The sequence below is a fragment of the Chlorella variabilis genome, assembly GCF_000147415.1.
Source record: "Chlorella variabilis unplaced genomic scaffold CHLNCscaffold_31, whole genome shotgun sequence".
NCBI lineage: Eukaryota > Viridiplantae > Chlorophyta > Trebouxiophyceae > Chlorellales > Chlorellaceae > Chlorella > Chlorella variabilis.
In genome coordinates, this window is record NW_005435057.1 from 409,097 (window position 1) to 428,190 (window position 19,094).

Sequence of the window (19,094 nt, forward strand, 5' to 3'; positions counted from 1 at the left end):
CCCCACCCACCTGGTCGCTGATGCGCGTCCTAGCGCGACACGGCGTAGTCTGCGGCGGCGGTGCTGGTGCAGGTGATGCCTGCGGGGGAAGTGCGGAGGGGCACATGTAAAAGGTGAAGACTTTTGCCAGAGGAACCTCCACAGGCCCCGCTTCTCCAATCAACGTCTGGCTCCAGGGGAGGGGTGGGGCAGGGTGAAGGGTGGAAAGCGAAGAGGCGGCGACCGGGGCACGCGCGTGAGGCCTGCCCTCCAGCCCCGTCCCCCCCAAAACAACCAACCACCCCGTCGCCGCCCCACACACCGCACGCTCCACCTCCCACCCCGCCACAGCAACAGCGCCAAACCGTTGATGGCCGCCCGCCGCCCCGCCGCCTCGCCCTCCCGCGCCCAAACCACCCAGTCCCACCTGTGAACTTGCCCATGCGCTCGAGCACCATCTGATTCTGAACCACCAGCTCCCGAGTGGGGCACACGCACAGGGCCTGCGCGGGCAGCGGGGGAGGCATATGCAGCAGGCGGCATGAGCAGCACGGGGGCGGTGGCAGGGGCGAGCATAGACGCGGGAGGGCTTCAAGGGCAAGTTGGGGGTGGCCGTCCGGTGGCGGCTTTGGCTGCTGGGCGCAGCCGAGCCGTAGATGACAGGCAGGTGGCAGCGGGGCGTGCAGGCGCCGTGCCCGCACACCTCCCTCCGCCATGCCACCCGCCGCCTTGCGCCAGCGCCGCTGCTCCCGCGCGCACGCCGCGCCCAAGGGCTGCTGCGGCAGCTGCGGCAGGCAGCAGGGCCATGCACCGCAGCCGCCGCCACCACCACCACCAGCAGCAGGCCGCTGCGCTTTCTTCCCTCACCTGCGGCGCCTGCACCTTGGGGTCCACCCGCCCCAGCATGCCCAGCGTGAAGCAGGTGGTCTTGCCGCTGCCGTTGTGGGCCTGCGGGCAGGCAGAGGGGGGGCGGTGGTTGAGGGGTGGTGGAGGCAGGGGGGCGGCTGGGTGGCTGCTGAGAGGGCCCCCGAGCTGGCCGCCACAGCCTGGCGCGGCTGCCGTGCACGGCCCGCCAAGCCTGCTGGTTGGGCAGCTTTCAGCGCCACGGCTTGGGGCCGACAAGGTCCACACCCCCGGCTGCCACTCAAGGTAGCCACCCGCGTCTGCCGCTCCCCACAGGCGCGCACAGCAAGGAGGCCTGCACCCGCGCCAGCCCCACCCCAGGCGCCGCTAGCTGGCGGGGGCGCCCACCTGCGCGATGAGGCTGCGGAAGGGCGGCGTGAGGATCATGGGCAGCGTCTGGGCCTGCACGCACGGGACGGGGCGGCCCGTGGCAGGGGGGCGCAGTCAGCAGGGGTGCCAGGGCTGGGTGGGTGTCACCTCGAGCCGCTTTGGCAGGCGTGCCAGGCTGCAGGCTGCGGCCGCCAGGCCTGAGGCCGCCCTGGGCCCGCCCTGGCCCTGCCGCCGTCGTTGGCGTCGTGTGGAGCGGACACGCATGCCAGGTCAGCGCCAGGTCAGCGCCAGGTCAGCGCCCACCTGGATGCGCGACGGCCGCTCAAACTTCATCTCGGTGTACAGCCCCTGCAGCAGCTCCTGGCTCAGCCCCAGCTCCTCAAACGTCTTGGCTGCAGGCAGATGGGTGGGGGGGCGGGGCGGCAGATTGGTCAGGGTGGGGACAGCGGACGGGGAGATAGGTGGGAGGAGAGCAGGGCAGGCACAGGCACGGTGCCATGCCGTCACGGCAAACAGCCTGAAGTGCACACGCGAGCATCTCATGCGCCTGCGGCACGCCAGCTATAGTCCCAGAATCACCATCCCCCAAGGCCGCTGCAGGAGCCCAGGATGCGGCACGGCGCCGCGACAGGCGCGGTGGCGGTGCACAGCAGCGGCCGCCGCACGCGAGCCACCTGAAGTGTAGAAAGAGTCGCCTTGCGTCACCGTCTTCACCTCGCCCGGGCCGTCGTCCAGCAGCCGGCCGGCAGAGATGGACAGCTCTGGCTCGTCTGTGGGGGGCGCCTCGCTGACCTGCGGGGTGCGAGGGTGGTGCGGCGAGGCGGCCAGCGGGCGGGGTTGGCGAGGGCGGGGTGGCCGGAGGGCGAGGGCGGCAGGGGCGAGGAGGCGGGCTGGGCTGGGGCGGGCGGGGCTGGAGCAGCGCGAAGCGCAGCTGGTGGGGGTGTCTCGTGGCAAAGGCGTGCATGCAGCACCCGGAACGGCCAAGGCGGGGTCCCCGGCGGCGGCATGCGGGCCCTCCCTACAGCGCTTCAAGCACCTTGACTCCCGCCAGCGCCGCGGCCGCCGCGTCTGCGTCCGCCGCGCCGCCGTTGCCGCTGGCTGCTGCCGCCGCCGCCAAGACGGCCTTGGGAGCAAAGCCGGGGGGCGGGCCTGTGGCCGGGATGGGCAGGAGGTGCCGGGTGTCGCACCGGCGCCATCAACATCAACAAAGACGAGCACATGCGGGCACAGCACCCAGCAGGCCGCGCCAGCGGAAGCAGCATACCTTCATCATCTGAGTCGGCGGCGGCGGCCTGCGGCTGCTGCCCCTGCTGCGGCTGCTCCTCATCCACCTCATCCGCCCAACTCTTGCCGCCAGTCTGCATCCCAGAGGGAAGCGGATGAAGAGTTGGGCCCTGCATCTGCAGCTGCTTCCAATCCAGCCAAGCAGACGGGGCTGCTGCGCCCCGGCAGCGAAGTTGCACAGTGGGTAAGCCCCGCCTGGCAGCGGCGGCAGGGCGGCGGGGCGGCGCACTCCTTGCTGCACGGGGCGTTCCGCACGCTGCCTGCTGCGATCATACATAGCTAAACGCACGTCACGAGCTGCGAGGCAAGGCAATCAGGCGCTCCAGCCCACGGGCACAGCGCGGCGGAGAGCAGCGCGGGCTCACCGTCGCCATCTCCCCTCGGTATCAAGGCACTTCCACCGCCAGAGCCTTCCTATTCGCCGCCGGCGGCAAAGGAGCAGAGCCAATTAGGTGCAGGAGTGCCAAAGGGGCCGGTGCAGTGGCTAACGGCGACCTGAACACACCCAAGTCGCGGAAATGCAGCCGGCGACCTGCATGCACGACTGAAGGCTTGCGAGCGGGGCCTGTTTTCCACCCGCTGCCGCTGCCGCCCTCTTTCCGCCGCTGGCAGAGGCAGTGATGTATCAATGACCACAGGTCATCATCAGTAGTAAGCTGCATCGTGTGGTCGCATCAGCCACGCGACACGCGATCCAGCCACGCGACATGCAATCCGCTCCCAGGTCGCGGCTGGCTGCGGTGGCGGTGCTGCCGCCTGTCGACATGCTGCTTTGTGATGCTGTCTTCCAAACGGCGCGTGTGCAGCTGAACCTTGAATTATCACGCATCGAGTGAAACCGTGGAGCTATGATATTTTGTATCAGGAGAGGAAGAGCTGTTTGACGGAGCGGCGGCGTGGCGCTTGCACTGTGCCGGCGTGGCAGCCTGCAGTGCGCGGCTGCCGAGCCTTCCTTGCGTGTTCCAACCTGCGTGCGCAGGGCAGTCCAGAGGCAGCGTGGGCAGCAAGCGGTGCAGCGGATGCAGGGCGGATCGGTACAGCGGCCTCGCCTGCCCCTGGCCACCTGCAGGCGGGACGTCACCGGCTGACGGGCAAACTGCTGTTGGCGGCGCGGCAGGCGATGTGCAGCAGGCGGCGAGGGCGCAGGCGCAACAGCATGTGTCTGCCCATGAGTGGTACATCTGTCGCCGCACCAGGGATGTGTGCACATGTGCGGTGCCAGCGTGGCGAGCCTGCTGAGAGGGCGGCTCTCCAATGCGCCCATGCCTGCGGCCAATTGGTGCCTTGCTATAGGCTGGGGCGACCCAGAGCGATAAATTGAGCCTAGTATGACGCTGGATGAGGGCCCATGGGCCGATCACCACATTCAACTGGATGCCCTGCTGCGGGAGTTAGAGGCGTCCATAGAGGATGATACCCCGGGCGACACGGGGGCATTGGCTGAAAGGGCTAGGATGTTCGCCGCCCTGCCTTGGCGGAGACGGGCGCAGCCCGGGGAACCGCCAGAAGAGCTGCGCAGGTGAGTTGTGCAGGCATTGTAATGGATGCCGCGAGTGGAAGGGGCAAGGCACGCATGGTGTTTCCTGCTCTGGCCGCTCACCTGCCGCCGTCTCACTTATCGCCCCGCTCCTGGTTGCAGCCGCGTGCGGCAGGCGGTCCAGCAGCTACTTGTAGCCAATGGCCGGATCCTGGGCAGGATGCAAGACCGCATGCAAGACCGCGTGGGCGCACCGGATAGGCAGAGCGCTGCGGCGGGCCATGTCAGCATCGCCAGCATGCTGTTTACCGGCTGCATTGACCTGGCGCCTGCCGACTGCGCCCGCGGCGTCCAGTTGCTGCTGGGTTCAGGCACCCTGGTGCTCATGAGCACAGCCACATTGGAACGGGAGGCCGGCGATGCGCTGGCAGATGACCTGCTGGCACTGGTGGAGGCGCAAGTGACGGCAATGCTGCACGTGCTGGAGTGCTCTCGCATGGAGCCGGACAACGGCGCATCGCTGGAGAGCCTGGCCACCCAGCATGCACCGCCTGGACAGCTGATGGATTGGGTGGAGGCCGTGGTGCAGGCGATGCAGGCCCTCCTGGCGTCTGGGCCGGCAGGTGGGCGGGGGGCTGCTGCGTGGGGGCTGGCATGTTTTGTGGCGGCAGTTGCTGGATGTGTGGCACCCTCTCATCCTCCAAAGCCAACCTCAGTGTCTGCGACTTGGCAGCACCTGTCCACTCTCTTGCTGCCTCTAATTCCGACACAACAGTTGCCTGTGCCCCTGCTGCAGGGCCGGTGCACATGCGCATTCTTGGGCCGATGGCGCATGTGCTGAGACACATGGTGAAGTGCCCGCGCTTCTTTTCGCCTCATCGTGATGAGTGGCTGCGGCGCCTGGATTTAAGCCACAGCCTGCTCATGCTGCTACTGCCAGCGCTCTCGGCGACGGCAGCCGCAGTGCAGCTTCCAGAGGAGCGGCGGCCGCAGCGAGCCTGCTGGGAGCTGGCAGCCAGTTTGGCCATTGTCGTCAGCTGTGGCGCTATCAGGCACGCTCTTTTGGAGCTGCTGGCGGCGTCGGCTCAAGACAGCAGCAGCCCCGCGGCCACCAGCATTGCGCGGCTGACACGCGCGGCGACGGCTCTCATGCAGCACGTTCCGCTGGGCGACCCCACGCAGGCAGCAGTGGCCGGTGGGCCTCAAGCCGTGCCTGATCATCGCTTCTGGATTGCCTTCAGCATGTCCAAGCTGCTGGGGTTGTCAGCCTACCTGCAGTGGCAGCTGCTTGACCGGCAGCCTGCAACTGCCAGGCCGTCAGATGCGGCGCAGCGGCACGCACACTTCCTACCGCTCTTCCCACGTCTGGGCCGCGTGCTGGGCATGGCCATTGGCGCTGCGAAGCATAGTCCAGGGAACGCGTCCTGGAGCCTGGTGTCGGACATGTTCGCGTTCGTGGACTATCTTGCGCAGCTGCTGTGCATCCTGGCCGAGCCCAGGTCCAACCCGCACGGCGCTTTGAAGGTTGAGTGCCCGCTAATACGTGCGCCGCTGTCTCGCAGCACCCTGGACGCACTAGCGGCCTGGTGCAGCTGCGCAGCAGACGCCCTGCAGCTGCTGCCGCTGGTGGCGAAGGCGGAGGCGGAGGCGGAGGCGTCGCGCCTGAGGCTGGGGCCAGTGGCGGCAGAGGTGGACGCTCAGCTTTTGGACGTGCCGGACCAGCTTGCTGCACGCCTGGCCGGTCTCCCCTGTCTTGTTGTGCTGGCCTGCAAGGTCTTCTCGCATCTCGGGGAGCCGGATCACCCGACAGCTGTTGCGGCAGTCCTCGCTGAGGATGGGCAGCGTGGGGAGGTGCTGCTATCTTCGCTGCGCCGGCTGCACGCCTCCGGGTGTCGTTACGTGCACTGGCGCGCGGCTGACGGCGATGCGCCGCTGCCCTGCTACATGGCTATGCTGGAGGTGGTGGCCCAGCCAGCATCAGTCTGCTGCCAGCTGCATGACATTGTTGAGCGCTGCAGCGGCACCAGCACGGGCGACATCAGCGGTGACAGCAGCGGCGGCACCGCTGCAGCGCTTGCGATGGCACCTAGCAGGTGGGGACTTCTTGCATCGTCGACTGAGTTGATCACAATGCACGTCTGCCTGTAGAGATGTTGTGTGGAGTCGCTGCTCTGGGAAGGCAGCAGCACACCTGTGCATTCTGGTTGACCGCAGCTGAACATCCCGCCGCATCGTGCGCCGGTTGCTGGTGCAGGTGGCTGCAGGGCCTCTGTGCCGCCCATGCGCAGGCCGTACAGGTGCTGCTGCCGCGCATGCATGGGACAGGCTTGAGCCAGGTACAGCATTTGCATGTGGCGTGCTGCCTGCTGGACGTGGTTGCTTGGGCGCCGGCAGCGCTGGCCACCAGCCGAGAGCTGCAACTCGGGCTGACCTATGCCTTGGAGGCACTGGCGCCTCAGGTGTGCGAGAGGCGCTGGCACATGCACTGTTCTGAGCGTTTAATCTGCTGATTGGGGCCCCATGCTTGGCATTTTCCACATGAGCCGCCTGCGCGCCCTCAGCCACCTGCCCATGCCTGCACAGGCGCTGTCTCTTGACGGATCTGGTGCCTTTCTTTTGTGAGTGCCATGCAGGGGGCGGAACAGACGCAGCGCCACATCCATGGCTTGTGCACCCAGCTTTCCACCGCCACCAAGCGGTCGCTGCAGACCGGCTCAGCGCCAATCCAAGCCAATTCCTTCGGGAACGCCTAATAGAATCGCCAAGGCTTCGGCACAGGCCTCCCCGGGACCCATTCACTACTAGTGGGGGGTACTGCACTTGGCGCGTCGGGCAGATCAAATAATGGTCTAAAGCTAGACGTTAAAACCGGGAAGTTAAGCCTGTGGAGGCTCTTCCCCACCTTTACCTTTACTTTTGCAGGCGGCCGCCCTCGTCCTTGGCAGCGGCAGCGGCGCTGCACGTGCGGCGACCACAGACTTGCTGGCGCACGCGGCAAAGGCCGAGATTTGTGCGTCGGTGAGTTTGCTCCACGCTTGTCTGCATGCAACCCTGCGCGTAGCTTGTGTGGGGGGTGCCCACCATCTTCCATTCGGAGCCGCGGCAACATCCAGCAGCTCATGGTGTTTTAAGATTAGTTTTAGAAATGAATGGCGAAGTCTGGGCCCCCGAGCAGCTGCATCAGCTTCTCTGGCACGCTGGCCTGCCTGCCCACTGTCCTCTGCCGCCCCGCGTCCAGGTTAACTACGTCCCCGACTCCATCCTACTGACACTCCACTCGTTTGCGGCGGCCGCCAGACAGGCAATTGCTGTTGTTTCCGCTGCCTCGTCTGCCGGCACTGCAGCGAGCACCGGCGATGAGCTGATGCTTGAGCTGGCGGCAGCGCAGAGGGAGCTGGAGGCGGTGATTAACCCTGCTCCTAGCAGACACAGCAACGCTTTGGTTGCACTCTTGGAGCAAGCGATCGCTGCAGCAGATGGCTCGGTGCAGCAGCAGAAACAGGCGGCGCAGTCGCTGCAGCAGCACCTGCAACAGGTGCAGCTTCCGGCAGCGCAGCGGCTGGCGGTGGCGCTGCTGCGCTGGTGGCGGCGGCCGCAGCAGGAGGAGGCAGACCGGCTGGAGCTGGCGCAGGCGGCGGCCACCCGCAGCTGCGCCTACCTTGCCTGCGCCAACCTGGGCGCCGAGGGTGGCGCAGGGGCTGGGGAGGGCGTGGGAAGCAAGCGGTGCAGCGGGTGCCGGGCGGTGTGGTACTGCGGCACTGCCTGCTCCCATGCCGACTGGCGGGCGGGGGGGCACCGCCGGGTGTGCAAGGCGCTGGAGGCGGCGCGGAAGGCGGCGCGGCAGCAGCTGCACGCTGCGAGGGCGTAGCTGCAGCAAGCTGACGAGGCGTCAGCCTGATTGCGCCCCCCTGTGTGCTGTGCGTGACGGAGTATTCCGTGTAATCACATCGGCCCATGAACTGGCGGCAGCGAGGGACCGTGGTTGAGGTGGCGGTGGCGGTGGCCCTCTCCAAAATGCATTGTCATTCTTCTCCTGTTTCCTCTGAATCGGACCCATTGCCCAGCTGCTGCAGCCGCCTATTTGGGTGGTGGCGCCAGACTCCGCAGGCTGTGTTCCGCCGGCTCGTCGGCAATTGGTGTGTCGGCTCGTGTCTCCAGCCCCGGGGACGTTTTGACGTGAGAATTGCACCACCGCCGGCGCGTTCGGGTGGCTGGCGGGCATATGCAGCTTATGCTATGCCCGACTCTCACATTCCCCGCGCTGCCGTGCTGCAGGATTAGCACGTTGCTCACATCCGCTTGCCGGACCCGCCGCACCCCCCCGCCCTGCTCCCCGCGATGACGGTGGTGGCGCCGCCGCCGCTCCAGCCGCCGCCTGCCGCCCCCAGCGGCCCGCGCACCAGCGTGGCCGATGCCATCGCGGCCATGGCGGCGGCCGTGCAGCGCGGCGACTTTGCGGGGGCGGAGGCGGCCGGGGCGGCGGCCGAGGTGCACCTGGCACTACCCAAGCAAGCGCTGCGTGACCTGGCGCCGCTATCGGACGGCGCCCAGGCCTGCGTCTTCTCCGCCCAGCTGGCGCCCGAGTGCGCCCACCTGGTGCCCGGCCTGGACCCAGCCGCGCCCGGCGGGCTGGCGGTGGCGGTGAAGCGGGCGCACATACGCAACTCGGCAGGTGCGGGCGGCGCCCGCTCCCCTCCCCCCATAATGCCCGGCACGCGGCCCTTGGCAGGGCTGCCCAAGCCTAATGCACATCACAGGCTACACCTCGCTTATGGGCTGCGCAGCCGGCCTTCACCTCGGCTGCCATCCATGGCTCAACCACCTGCCAACAAACAAGTACCCTCCCTGCACTGCAGACCTGGACCGCTTCCGGCGCGAGGCCGCCCTGCTGGCCCAGCTGCGGCACCCGCACATCGCGCGACTGCTGGGCGCCCGCCTGCTGCCTCCGGGTGCGCAGGGGCGCGCCGCCGCCGTTGCGGCTCCGGGGCGCTGCGTCCTGCGCTGCTCGCCTGGCCAGCCGCCGTGGTGCGCCGCCGCTCCCGGGCAGCCGCGGGCGGAGCTGGCATGCCGCTTGCCGCCGGCGCCTTGCTGCCCATCTCCAGGCCTTGCGAAGCTCTTCCCACACCTCCTGCCCTGGCCCCGCCGTCCGGACCGCTGCCGCAGGGTACCAGATGGTGCTGCAGCTGGAGGCGACCAGCGCCGCCAGCGAGTTGCACTCTGCGGGCTGGCGCCCCGCCTGGCCCCGCCTGCTGCGCCTGGCCGCCCAGCTGGCGGCGGCGCTCGCCCACATGCACGCCGCCGGCTGCGTGCACCGCGACATCAAGCCGGCAAACGTGCTGCTCAACGCGGCGCGCGACGCGGCGCGGCTGGCGGACCTGGGACTGGCGGCGGCGGCCGCTGAGCTGGCCGAGGGCGCCGTCAGCCACGCCAAGCCCACGGGCGGCTTCCACAAGCAGCGCATGGTGGGGCGGGAATGGGGGGGTGCTGCCACGCACGGGGGTGCTGGCACGGGGGGTGCTGGCACGAGGGGTGCTGCAGCAATGGCTGCTTACCCAGCTTCCAGCTGGCGGGATGATGCGGGAGGCCTTGCTGGTGGGCAGCCGCGCTGCCTCTGCGTGCTCCTCCTGCCGCCAATGCGGCCTGCCACCTTCCTGCCCTGGGCGGGCCGGCCTTCAGCGCCTGCCTCAACTACAAGTAATTCCTCACCCCCCACCTCCTTACCCCCCACCTCCTCACCATCCCACCTCCCCCCCTTGCCTCACCTCGCCACCTCCTCACCTCCTCACCACCCACATCCTCCACCACCACCTCACCCACCTCCTCACCACCCCCACCCCCCCACCTCCCCTGCAGGTCGGCACACTCGAATACATGGCCCCAGAGGTGCTGCTGGGCTCGCCCCACTCCCCCGCCTCCGACGTATTCGCCCTGGCGGTGACGGTGAACGAGCTGGCTACCGGGCAGCTTCCCTACTCCGACTGCACCCGCGACAACCCCCTGGCCCACACCATCCTTGAGATGGGCTACGGGCGGCAGGAGCTGGCTGCCGCGGTGGCGGCTGAGGGCCTGCGCCCCACGCTGGCGCCGGGCACGCCGGCCCCGCTGCGGCTGCTGCTGCAGGGGTGCTGGGCGCGGCAGCCGGGCGAGCGGCCCGCCGCGGGCGAGGTGGCGTCGGCGCTGGAGGGCATGGCAAGAGCGGCAGAGGCGGCGGCGGCAGAGGTGGCAGCAGAGGTGGGGGCGGAGGCGGGGGAGGCATGCCGCAGCAGCAAGGTAGCGGCAGCGGCGCAAGCACCTCCTGCTCCCAGCGCAGCGCAGGAAGCTGGCCAGCCTGCCTCCCAGCAGCAGGAGCGGCAGCGGGACATGCCAGGCGGTGCTGCCGCCGAGGCCAGCCGCGACGCAGACATGCCTGATGCCGCAGGCCTGGCTGATGCCGCCTCAGCTGCCCCAGCGCCCGGCGGCCCAACCGCAGGCGGCCTGCCCGCCTGGCTGGCGGCCGGCGGAGCGGCGGCCTCCGCGCCTGTGTTCACAGGCAGCTTCCTCACAGCCGGCAAGCGGGACCAGATGGAGGACATGGTGGTGGTACTGCCCGATGCCTTTGGTACCGCAGGAGCCCCCGGCTGCACCGCTGTGGGCGTTTTTGATGGGCACAGGTAGGGCCGGCTGGCGGTGTGGCTGTGCCCGCCTAGAGCCTGCAGGCTGGCTTGAGACTGATAGAGGCAGGGGCAGAGGGCAGCAGCTGCTGTTGTTGCACGCACTCGCAGCTCGAGTGCGGTTGCTGCCGCTCACCTCCTGCCGCCACTGGCCGTCCCCTGGCCTTTGCGCAGGGGCGCCTCTGCCGCCGAGTTTCTCACCCACAACCTACAGCAGCTGTTGTCGGCCCGGCTGCACGCCGCCGCCGTCGGCGCGGGGCAGCTGCTGGCGGGCGCGCTGGCGGACGCTGACGTGGCATACCGCGCGCAGCAGGACGCCGTGTGGGCGGTCCGGCTGGCGCGCATGGGCGCCGCCGCCGCCGGCGCCCGCCCCGCGCCCGGCAGCACCGCCACCCTCGTGCTTGTCTACCCGCGGCGGCAGCCGGGCCAGGCGCAGGCGCAGCAGGCACTGGCTGTGGCGAACCTGGGGGACAGCCGTGTGGTGCTGTGCCGGGACGGCCAGGTGCGCTGGCGCTGCGCGCTGCGCCAGCTGCTGCGGGGTTGTCCTGCAACGCAAGGCTGCTCCCCCGGCCGGCTCCTGATTTGTCGTCTGCTGCCGGCGACTCCGGGTTTTGCCCGCTTGGCTGCTACTGCTACTGCCCCGCCATGCCTGCTGCGTGCTTGGTTGGGTACTTGCTTCTTGCTTGTGCTTGCTCCAGCTGAGCCCTGCCTGCCGTGCCGCCGCCTGACGCCCACCCCGCCCGCAGGCGGTCCAGCTGACCCGGGACCACACAGCAGAGCTCCCCAACGAGCGGCGGCGGGTGGCAGCGGCGGGCGGCGCCTGCGCCGTGCGGGCCGGCGGCTGGCGCGTGGGCGCCGCGGGGCTGCAGGTCACGAGGCGAGCGTTGCAGGCGGGGGCCAGCTGCGGCCACCCGGCAGGGGCAGGCCTCTGTTGTGCAGTGTTGCGGCGCAGCATGACCTGGGCAGCCCCTATTTCCCTATGTCCCCCGCGCTTAACAACGTTGTCACTGTCACCTTGCCTGCCTCTGACCGCCCGCCTCCGTAACCTCTGCTGGCTCCTCCTGGCCTCGTCTGGCCTTCACCTGCGCAGGTCAATCGGCGACGCCGACCTCAAAGGGGAGGGCGTGAGTGCGGAGGCGGAGGTGGCTGAGGTGGCGCTGACGCCGCGCGACGCTTTCTTCATCGCCGCCACCGACGGCCTCTGGGACCGCGTCAGGTGCTGCGCTGCTGCACAGCAGAAGACTCACACTAATCTATTTTCTTCTCTTTGGGGCTGGCTGGTGGGACCGCTATTGGCCTCCCTGCCGGCTGGCGGTGGCTCTACCCGCACGCTGGGCCCCACCGTCTGCCCGCCCCCCTTTTAGGGTTTCAGGGTTTAGGGTTGTGCCGCCGCCTGTCCCTGCAGCAACGAGGATGCCGTGGCGCTGGTGCAGGACACCGTCAAGCACCCGGGCATGTGTGCGCAGGTGGGCCGCAGGGGCAGGCGCCCGGCCTCCCTGCCCATCACACGCATCGGCGGCTGCCGCTTTGTCCCGCCCTCCTGGCTCCCCACACCAACCCCACCGGATACCTCCCTATTAACGGCAGCCTGGCCGCCGCCTCACCCGCCTGCCTGCCCCGCCGCCTGCCCGCCTGCTGCCTGCCCGCCCGCAGCGGCTGGTGCTGGAGGCGCTGGCACGTGGCTCCACCGACAACATCGCCGCCGTCGTGGCCTTCCTCAACTCCGACGGCAGCACGGGTGGGCGACCGCTGCACAGCTGCAGCTGGCAGCGCATGCATGCACCCGCAAATTCGGCCCGGAACCTGCCGGCCGGCGCAGCCGCGGCCTGCTGCCGATCCGTCTCCGCCATGCCTGTCCCTCTGTCCTCACCCCTTGCATCGGCCTTGCCTCCCTCCGGCCATCTGCCGCAGTGGAGCGGGTGTACGACCATGGCCAGCTCAAGTACGGCGGCGCGGCGGCTGCGGCTGCACGGCGCAAGGCCGCCGCTGCGACGCCGCCGTCGGCCGACGAGCTGCAAGACACCTACTGAGCGAGGCACCCGTCTCTAGGCTGGCATGCCCAACACGGGATGCTGCCCCTTGGCACTACTGACTTTTTATTTGTATGATTTTGATATGGTCAATTTGCACCGACATCTCATCATGATCGCAATGCATTGATTTATGGGAGAGCTGCTCATTGTTGCACGCTCTGGTGTGTGAAGTGCAGCAGGCACCGTCAGCCGCTGCACAGCTGGAAAGAACAGGCCCCGGCCACCGCAAAAGACCGTGACCGGCGTTGACGCACACCGCCTTGGGCGACGAGGAAGAGCGGCTCTGAGAACCCCGCGCGGCGCCCCGCCCTAGCCGCGGGGCGGCAGGTCGCGCCAAGGCGTGGGGCTCACGCTCCTGCTCCTCGCCTTGGCCTGCGCCTTGGCCTCGTCCGACGCCTTCTGCTTGGCCAGCGAGTAGAGGCCGGTGCCCAACAGCGCCACCATGCTGCCCACCCAGTTGAGGACTGCAGGCGGGTGGGCAACGGCGGGTGAGGGTTTTGGGAAGGCAGGCGGAGGGTGGGGTGGGGAGATGCGGCCGTGCCTCATGCGCGAGTAGGGTGGTCCCGGGACTGGCGGGCTGCACAGGGCGCGAGTCCAAGGCAGGCCGCAGGCCGCAGGCTGCCGTATCTGTCCGCTCACTCGACACCGGGTTCTTAAAGAAGAGGACCGAGGAGACGACCACCGCCACGCGCTTCATGGTGTTGCCCACTGCAGGGAGGGGAGGGCAGGCAGCGGAGAATGCGGGAGATGTTGGCACGCAGTGCAGCATGAACAGGTCGGAGCGGGCCCGCTGCAGGAGCGAGGCTGGCACGGGGCAGGCTGGGCGGTGGCCTGCGCTTGCGCTGTCTAGGCCCGCCACTGGCCGCGCACCCGAGAAGGTGACTGGCGAGATGCCTTGGTCTAGCACCATGTAGGAGGCCTGCAGGCGGAGGTACGTGTGTGCGCGTCGGTGTGCGCGTCGTGCGGGAGGCAGTGGTTGCAGCCTTGGGGTGGCAGGGAGGACAGGGGGCACCACGCTGGCTGCAGGCCCCACGGCCTGCTTGCCGGTCCCTGGAACTCTACACATCACCATAGCTCAACACCCCACTCCACCCCACACCACCCCACCCCGCACCTCACCACACCAATACCACACCACCTCACCCCACACCACCCCACACCTGGTTGTACAGGTGGTAGAAGAGGCCGCCCGCTGCCAGCAGCTTGATGAAGGCCGCCAGGCTGCCAGACGCCAGCACAGCTGCAGGCGGGCGGGCGGACAGTAAAGGGAGGCACAATCAGCATAGCAAAGCAGCAGTAAGCGGCTGTAGGCATATCGGCAACGACGCCGCTCTATAGAGTGCAGCGCTGCGCCGGTGGTCTGGGCAGAGGCGCTTGCAGGTATCAGGGTGAAGACGCGGGCAAGAAGAAAAGAAGCTCAAGCCCAAAGCAAGTGGGCAGGGGGCACACCCGACTCCCACATCGGCGCCCAGTTGTTCACGCCGCCCTTGAAGCCTGCACAGAGGCGGCAGCGGGAGGGTGGCGTCATGGCAAGTCGCCACCCCAGTAGCGGCAGTACAAAACCACAAGCCACTCGTGCAGGCAGGCAGCAGGGCGCGGGCACCCACCCTCCAGCACCAGCGCGCAGGGCAGGCAGTAGAAGATGGAGATGATGGACAGGATGGCAAACAGGTTGATGCCATCCAGCTGCAGTCCGGGGGGCGACATGGCAGGGTTGGTTGGTTGAAGTGGTGGTGGTGGGGCAATGGTGGGGACGTAAGAACGGGCAAGTGCAGCTCCGTACGCATCACCCGGCACCTGCGTGCCACCACAGCGCCAGCACACTCACATTGAGCTGGCCCAGGAACTTCTTGGAGTAGATGTTGCGCAGCACCATGCCCACGTTGGACACCATGGCGTTGTTGAAGCCGGACCAGGCAAAAGAGACCTTCGAGTGTGTGCGTGTGTGAGAGTGATGGATGGGGGAGTGGAAATGGGAGCGGAGGAACATGGAAGGGAAAGGGGTTGGGGAGAGATGGATGGAAGTAACCCTAAACCCGAGAGGGCACGAGCGTCCCCCAAGCCAGCTGAGCGCAACCCAGAAACCAGTCCGGCAACCAGCCCGTAGGCCGCACACACCTCCTTCATGGCCGCCAGCGAGCAGCCCGCGATGATGGGCAGCAGGGAGAGCCAGACGTAGTAGGGATACACCTCGCCCAGGATGACCTGCGGCACACACCGCAACAGCGGGCAGAATAAAGCAACAGGGGGGCAGGAAATCGCAACACATGGCAGGCCCAAGCAGCAGGGGCCCAGGGAAAGCAACAGAAGGTCAGGCAGGGGCAGAAGCAGTGAGGAACGGGGCGCAGCGGCGCTCAGAGGCAATGTGCGTGGCGGCAAGCCTGGGGCTGCATCTGGCGGCGGCGGGAGTGGTTGGTCGCGGCGGCAGGCGGGGCGCGGCATGCGCCATCGCCAATCACCACCCTGCCAGCCCGCCCACCAGCTCACCTGCGCCAGCACCACCGACAGCACCGGCTCTGCAGACTTGACCTGCAGGAGGGGAGGAGGCAGGGCAGGGGTGGAGGTTGAGCCAAGCAGGAGAGCTCAATGGCTGGTTGGCAAACGAGTGTGCGGTAGGGCGGCCAGCGTCCAGGAGGGCAGAGGCGGGGAGGCAGTGGGCGGCAAAGAGACGCAATGCGGCTGGCCAGCGCAAGCGCAGCGGCAGACCGACACGGCCAAGGGCAACAGTAACGGCAGGCAGCAGACGCGGCGGCAGGCTCCTGCTCGCTCACCACGTGCGCAAACGACACCGCCATCTGCGAGAAGGACAGGCAGGCGGAGACGTGGCCGATGGTGTGGAAGAGGGCCACGGGCGCCAGCGCGCGGATGTCGCCCCAGCTGACGCGCGGCACCGGCTGCAGGCGCAGCGCCCACAGCGTGCACATGAAGGCGCCCGAGGCGACTGCGGCGGGGCGGAGGTGGGGTGGGAGGCGAGGGGTGGGGAGTCAGGGCGTGGTGGGGGGCCCTCTTGGCCCAGCCTGCACCGAGTGTGGCATCTGCAGCTCCCAAGTAGCCGCTCCCGCAAGACGCCAAGGGGGACCCGCCGAAGCAGGGATGCAGCCGCCGGGCACCCGCTGTTTGGGCAGTCGCTGGAAAGTGCAGCCTGCCTGCTGGCCCCTGCCCCAGTCCCAGTCCCCATCAGCCCAGGTGCCTGGCCCCTGGCACACCCACCCAGGCCACTCACTGAGCTGGAATGTGGCCAGGAACCAGGGGGCGGGGAAGATGTTGAGGGTGGACTTGTTGAGCAGGTTGAAGGCGATGTTGAAGGCATACCTGCGGGGCAGGTGGGGGCGGTACATCAGGTAAGGGCGGTACAAGTGACAGACGCAAGGATGGGGCGCAGCAGCAGGGATCCACGCAGCGGAGGGCTGAGTCCCACGGAAGGCCTGCGGCCGATGCTGGCTGGCTGACTCGGAGCGAGAGGGCCTGCCCAGAGGCCTGCGCTCACCAAAGGAAGACGTAGGCGGCGATCTTCAGGGCGCCGCCAGCGTTGGCGGGCTCGGAGGCTGCCGCGGCGGCAACTGCGGGCGGCGGCGCCGCCGCCGCCACGGGCCGCCGCTGCTGCACAGCGGGCCGCTGCCGGGCCGCAGAGGCAGGCCGGGCCAGGCGTGGCAGCTGCATGCGTGGCGTGGGGTGCATAGGCATGTGTGAGCAAGGCAGGCAGGGTGTGTTCCGTGCTGTGGGGTGCAGCAGACACGAAACGACAGGCGCGTGGCGAAAGGAAAGGCGGGTGGCGGTCACCTGCGGCGCCGCGGCTGCCACGCCCGTGAGCTGCCTGGCGGGCTGCGCCATCGCCTGCGCCCTGGGCACGGATCCAGGTAGCTGAACCCCACAGGAGGGTGACAGCCTGCTGAAACTGGCCGGCGCCATCGCGCCGAGCCCCACCCTGAACCGGGATGCCTGCATCGCTGCCGGTGATGCGATCGGGCTGCGGCGATGGCAGGTCTGCAGGAGCTGCTGTCGCTAAAAGTGAATTGATCGCCGAGACGTTCAACGAGCGCAGGCCCTGCTCCTGCCAGACCCAGCAAGGGGGGGGGGGGGGGGGGGGGGGGGGGGGGGGGGGGGATTGCAGCAGGCGATGCAGCGCGATGACCTCATCTCGCGCAAGAGGGATGGCATCTTGCCCGGCTGGCGCCAAGCGGTTTGCCGCCGACTCGGTCCTGGGGAACCTGTGGACCTCCTGGCATGTCTAAACATTGACACGAGATGCTAAGAAGAAGAAGGGATGCATGCCCTGAGCCACTGAATGCGTCGTGGAGCCAGGAGCTCGATGCTTGCACGAGGGCGGCGCTGACGCCACGTGCACAACCCAGCTTCCGCTGGATTCTGGTGGTGACAGTCATCATGGTGGCATCCAGAGTGCAGTGGCAATCGCACGCGCCAGCATCTGGAACATCAGCCCCATGCCGCACGCAGCTGGCGTCGCAGTCACATGCGCTGGCGGCGCCAGGCCGACGGCGACCCGCTGGCCATGCGCGGAGCCTGCGCGCCAGGACTTTGCGTTTTGCACCGGCGCTTGGTTCAATATCGCGGTCTGAGCACTGTCTGAGCGAGTAGAGCGGCAGGCAGGAGTGATCGGTGGGTTCAAGTTTGTCTCCAGAGGCGCCACGCCGCCCGCGCTGCCACACGTGGGCAGCTTTCAGCGCGCCACGCATCACCGTCAGTCCCGCGCCGCGCCTGCCCTCCCGCCGCCGATCACCCCCACCGCCGCCTTTGCAGGATTGGGCGGCCCCTGCGCTGCCATGGAGGCGGTGCACTATAACCCGCAGCCCGTCCTGGCGGCAATATACACACACCTGCAGCGCCACCAGCGCTACGGCGAGGTGAGCGCCCCGCCCTACCCGCTCGCGTGGCCGCTCCGCGCAGCTGCCCGGCGGCGGTGGTTGGGGCCGAGGCCGCGCTGAGCACGCTCCCAGCCTGCCCCTCACAGGGCTGCGCCGACTCTGTGGAGCTGCTCAGCGACGTAGCCACCGTGTTTGGGGCGGGGGACGGCGACCCGGAGAAGGCGCGCACCCCCGGGCGTGCTGCTGCGGCGCCGCCGATGTCTCGGCGCCGTGCGGCGTTGCATTTGCTTCCGAGGGCGGTCGTGTACGATGGGTGGAGGGCGCGCCGCGCTTGTGCAGCAAGGCGATGCCTCGGTTGCGCCAGCCTGCCCGGTCCTGCACCTTTTTCCCTGATCGCCTTCCTGCACTTCCCCGCAGGTGGAGCAGCTGCGGCAGGCCGCCGCGCGCCTGATGGAGGCGCGGCACCGCAGCCAGCTGCAGGCGGCGGCGCTGGAGGAGCTGAAGGGCAGCTACGAGGCGGGGCCGGAGCCCACAGACTTTGGCGCCAGCCTGGCGCAGAGTGTGCAGCGGCTGGGAGAGCAGCAGCTGTGAGTTGGCGGCAGGGGGGTGCCGGTGGGGCTGGGTGGCAGAGCCCCCGCCACGGATGGGCTGGCGGGGTTGGCTGGCTGGACGCAGGCCTGGGCCGCCTCTCTCTCCAAACCCCTCGCTCCTGCACCCCCGTGCCTGCCTGCCCGCCCATCCACCAGCTCTCCCCCTCATCCGCTGCCACCTTCAGCTTCAGTGCCGAGGCCGACCCGCTGATGCGCGACTTTGAGGCGGCGGCGGCGGGCGGCGGCAAGGGCGGCGGCGGCGGCGACGACGAGCAGATCGACGACGACATTGCCATCGAGGGCGGGGCGCACCAGCTGGCGCCCAACGTGATCTGCCCCCTCTCCGCCAAGCCGGTGGGTGTGCGGCCAGCCTGCCTGCGTGCACGGCGGCGACGGGTTGGGCAGCGCGCATGCAGAGTGGGCCGGCTTGGCTAGCCGGCTGATTTGTGGGGCTGCGTCGGAGTGGTGGCTCCGTCACCCGCGTCGTCGCCGCCATGCTGCGCCCCTGCAGCTGCTGCAAATCGAGGACCCGGTGCAGGACGCCCAGGGGTGGGTGGCGGCCCCGTGCTGTGCACGCTGCACCTGCTTGCGTCGCTTGAGCCTGGACCTCATCTCGCCTGCCGCCTGCTGTGGGCATGACCCACACGCGGCCACCACCCAGCCCCTCTCGGCCTGCTCATCTCCCGCTCGCCACCCAGCGCCCTCGGTGCCTAGCCTGCTCCCCTGCCCTTCGCGTAACTCCTCTGCCCCCCGGTGTGCTGCAGCGTGGTGTTTGAGCGCTCGTTTGTGGAGAACTTCTTCCGCTCGCTGCCGCCCTCCAAGAACGGGCGCGCCAAGCTCGTGGCGGGTGCGCCGGGCGGTGGTGCCGCGGGAGCCAAGCGCTGTGCTGCACTATGCTGCGCTGCGCTGTGCTGTGCTGTGCTGTGCTGCGCTGCGCTGTGCTGTGTGGGTGAAGCAGCAAGGCATTCTTGCTGCCCCGCCCTCCCCGGCCCACGCGGTGCTGTGCGGCTGGCGTTTGTCGGGGC

The 19,094-nt window shown here is 68.8% G+C and overlaps 4 protein-coding genes across 4 annotated transcripts in view; 2 read left to right on the plus strand and 2 right to left on the minus strand.

Moving 5' to 3' along the window:
- The window catches only part of CHLNCDRAFT_28127 (hypothetical protein), a gene marked incomplete at both ends in the record, with an annotated part of 4,862 nt that extends 2,936 nt beyond the window's left edge, over positions 1 to 1,926 (minus strand). The window contains 5 exons of the mRNA XM_005843410.1: positions 345 to 482; positions 847 to 927; positions 1,231 to 1,284; positions 1,516 to 1,604; positions 1,887 to 1,926. Of these exons, the coding sequence (XP_005843472.1) occupies positions 345 to 482; positions 847 to 927; positions 1,231 to 1,284; positions 1,516 to 1,604; positions 1,887 to 1,926 (402 nt within the window). The remainder of the gene's footprint in view (positions 1 to 344; positions 483 to 846; positions 928 to 1,230; positions 1,285 to 1,515; positions 1,605 to 1,886) is intronic.
- A 1,898-nt stretch (positions 1,927 to 3,824) lies between these two features.
- CHLNCDRAFT_141146 (hypothetical protein) lies at positions 3,825 to 7,841 on the plus strand (the record flags this gene model as incomplete). Its single annotated transcript, XM_005843381.1, has 6 exons — positions 3,825 to 4,015; positions 4,136 to 4,596; positions 4,770 to 6,066; positions 6,228 to 6,432; positions 6,896 to 6,991; positions 7,212 to 7,841. 6 exons carry the CDS (start codon positions 3,825 to 3,827, stop codon positions 7,839 to 7,841), a joined length of 2,880 nt encoding a protein of 959 aa, XP_005843443.1.
- A 470-nt stretch (positions 7,842 to 8,311) lies between these two features.
- Positions 8,312 to 12,653, plus strand: CHLNCDRAFT_141147 (hypothetical protein; the record flags this gene model as incomplete). The annotated part of the gene is made up of 10 exons (XM_005843382.1): positions 8,312 to 8,645; positions 8,830 to 8,922; positions 9,137 to 9,435; positions 9,827 to 10,623; positions 10,798 to 11,125; positions 11,370 to 11,506; positions 11,714 to 11,839; positions 12,029 to 12,089; positions 12,277 to 12,361; positions 12,535 to 12,653. The coding sequence occupies 10 exons, from the start codon at positions 8,312 to 8,314 to the stop codon at positions 12,651 to 12,653; spliced, it is 2,379 nt and encodes a 792-aa protein (XP_005843444.1).
- A 312-nt stretch (positions 12,654 to 12,965) lies between these two features.
- On the minus strand, positions 12,966 to 15,994 carry CHLNCDRAFT_28101 (hypothetical protein; the record flags this gene model as incomplete). The annotated part of the gene is made up of 10 exons (XM_005843411.1): positions 12,966 to 13,120; positions 13,296 to 13,364; positions 13,527 to 13,575; positions 13,817 to 13,877; positions 14,230 to 14,342; positions 14,485 to 14,583; positions 14,775 to 14,861; positions 15,144 to 15,185; positions 15,428 to 15,597; positions 15,880 to 15,994. 10 exons carry the CDS (start codon positions 15,992 to 15,994, stop codon positions 12,966 to 12,968), a joined length of 960 nt encoding a protein of 319 aa, XP_005843473.1.
- Positions 15,995 to 19,094: the final 3,100 nt, after the last annotated feature.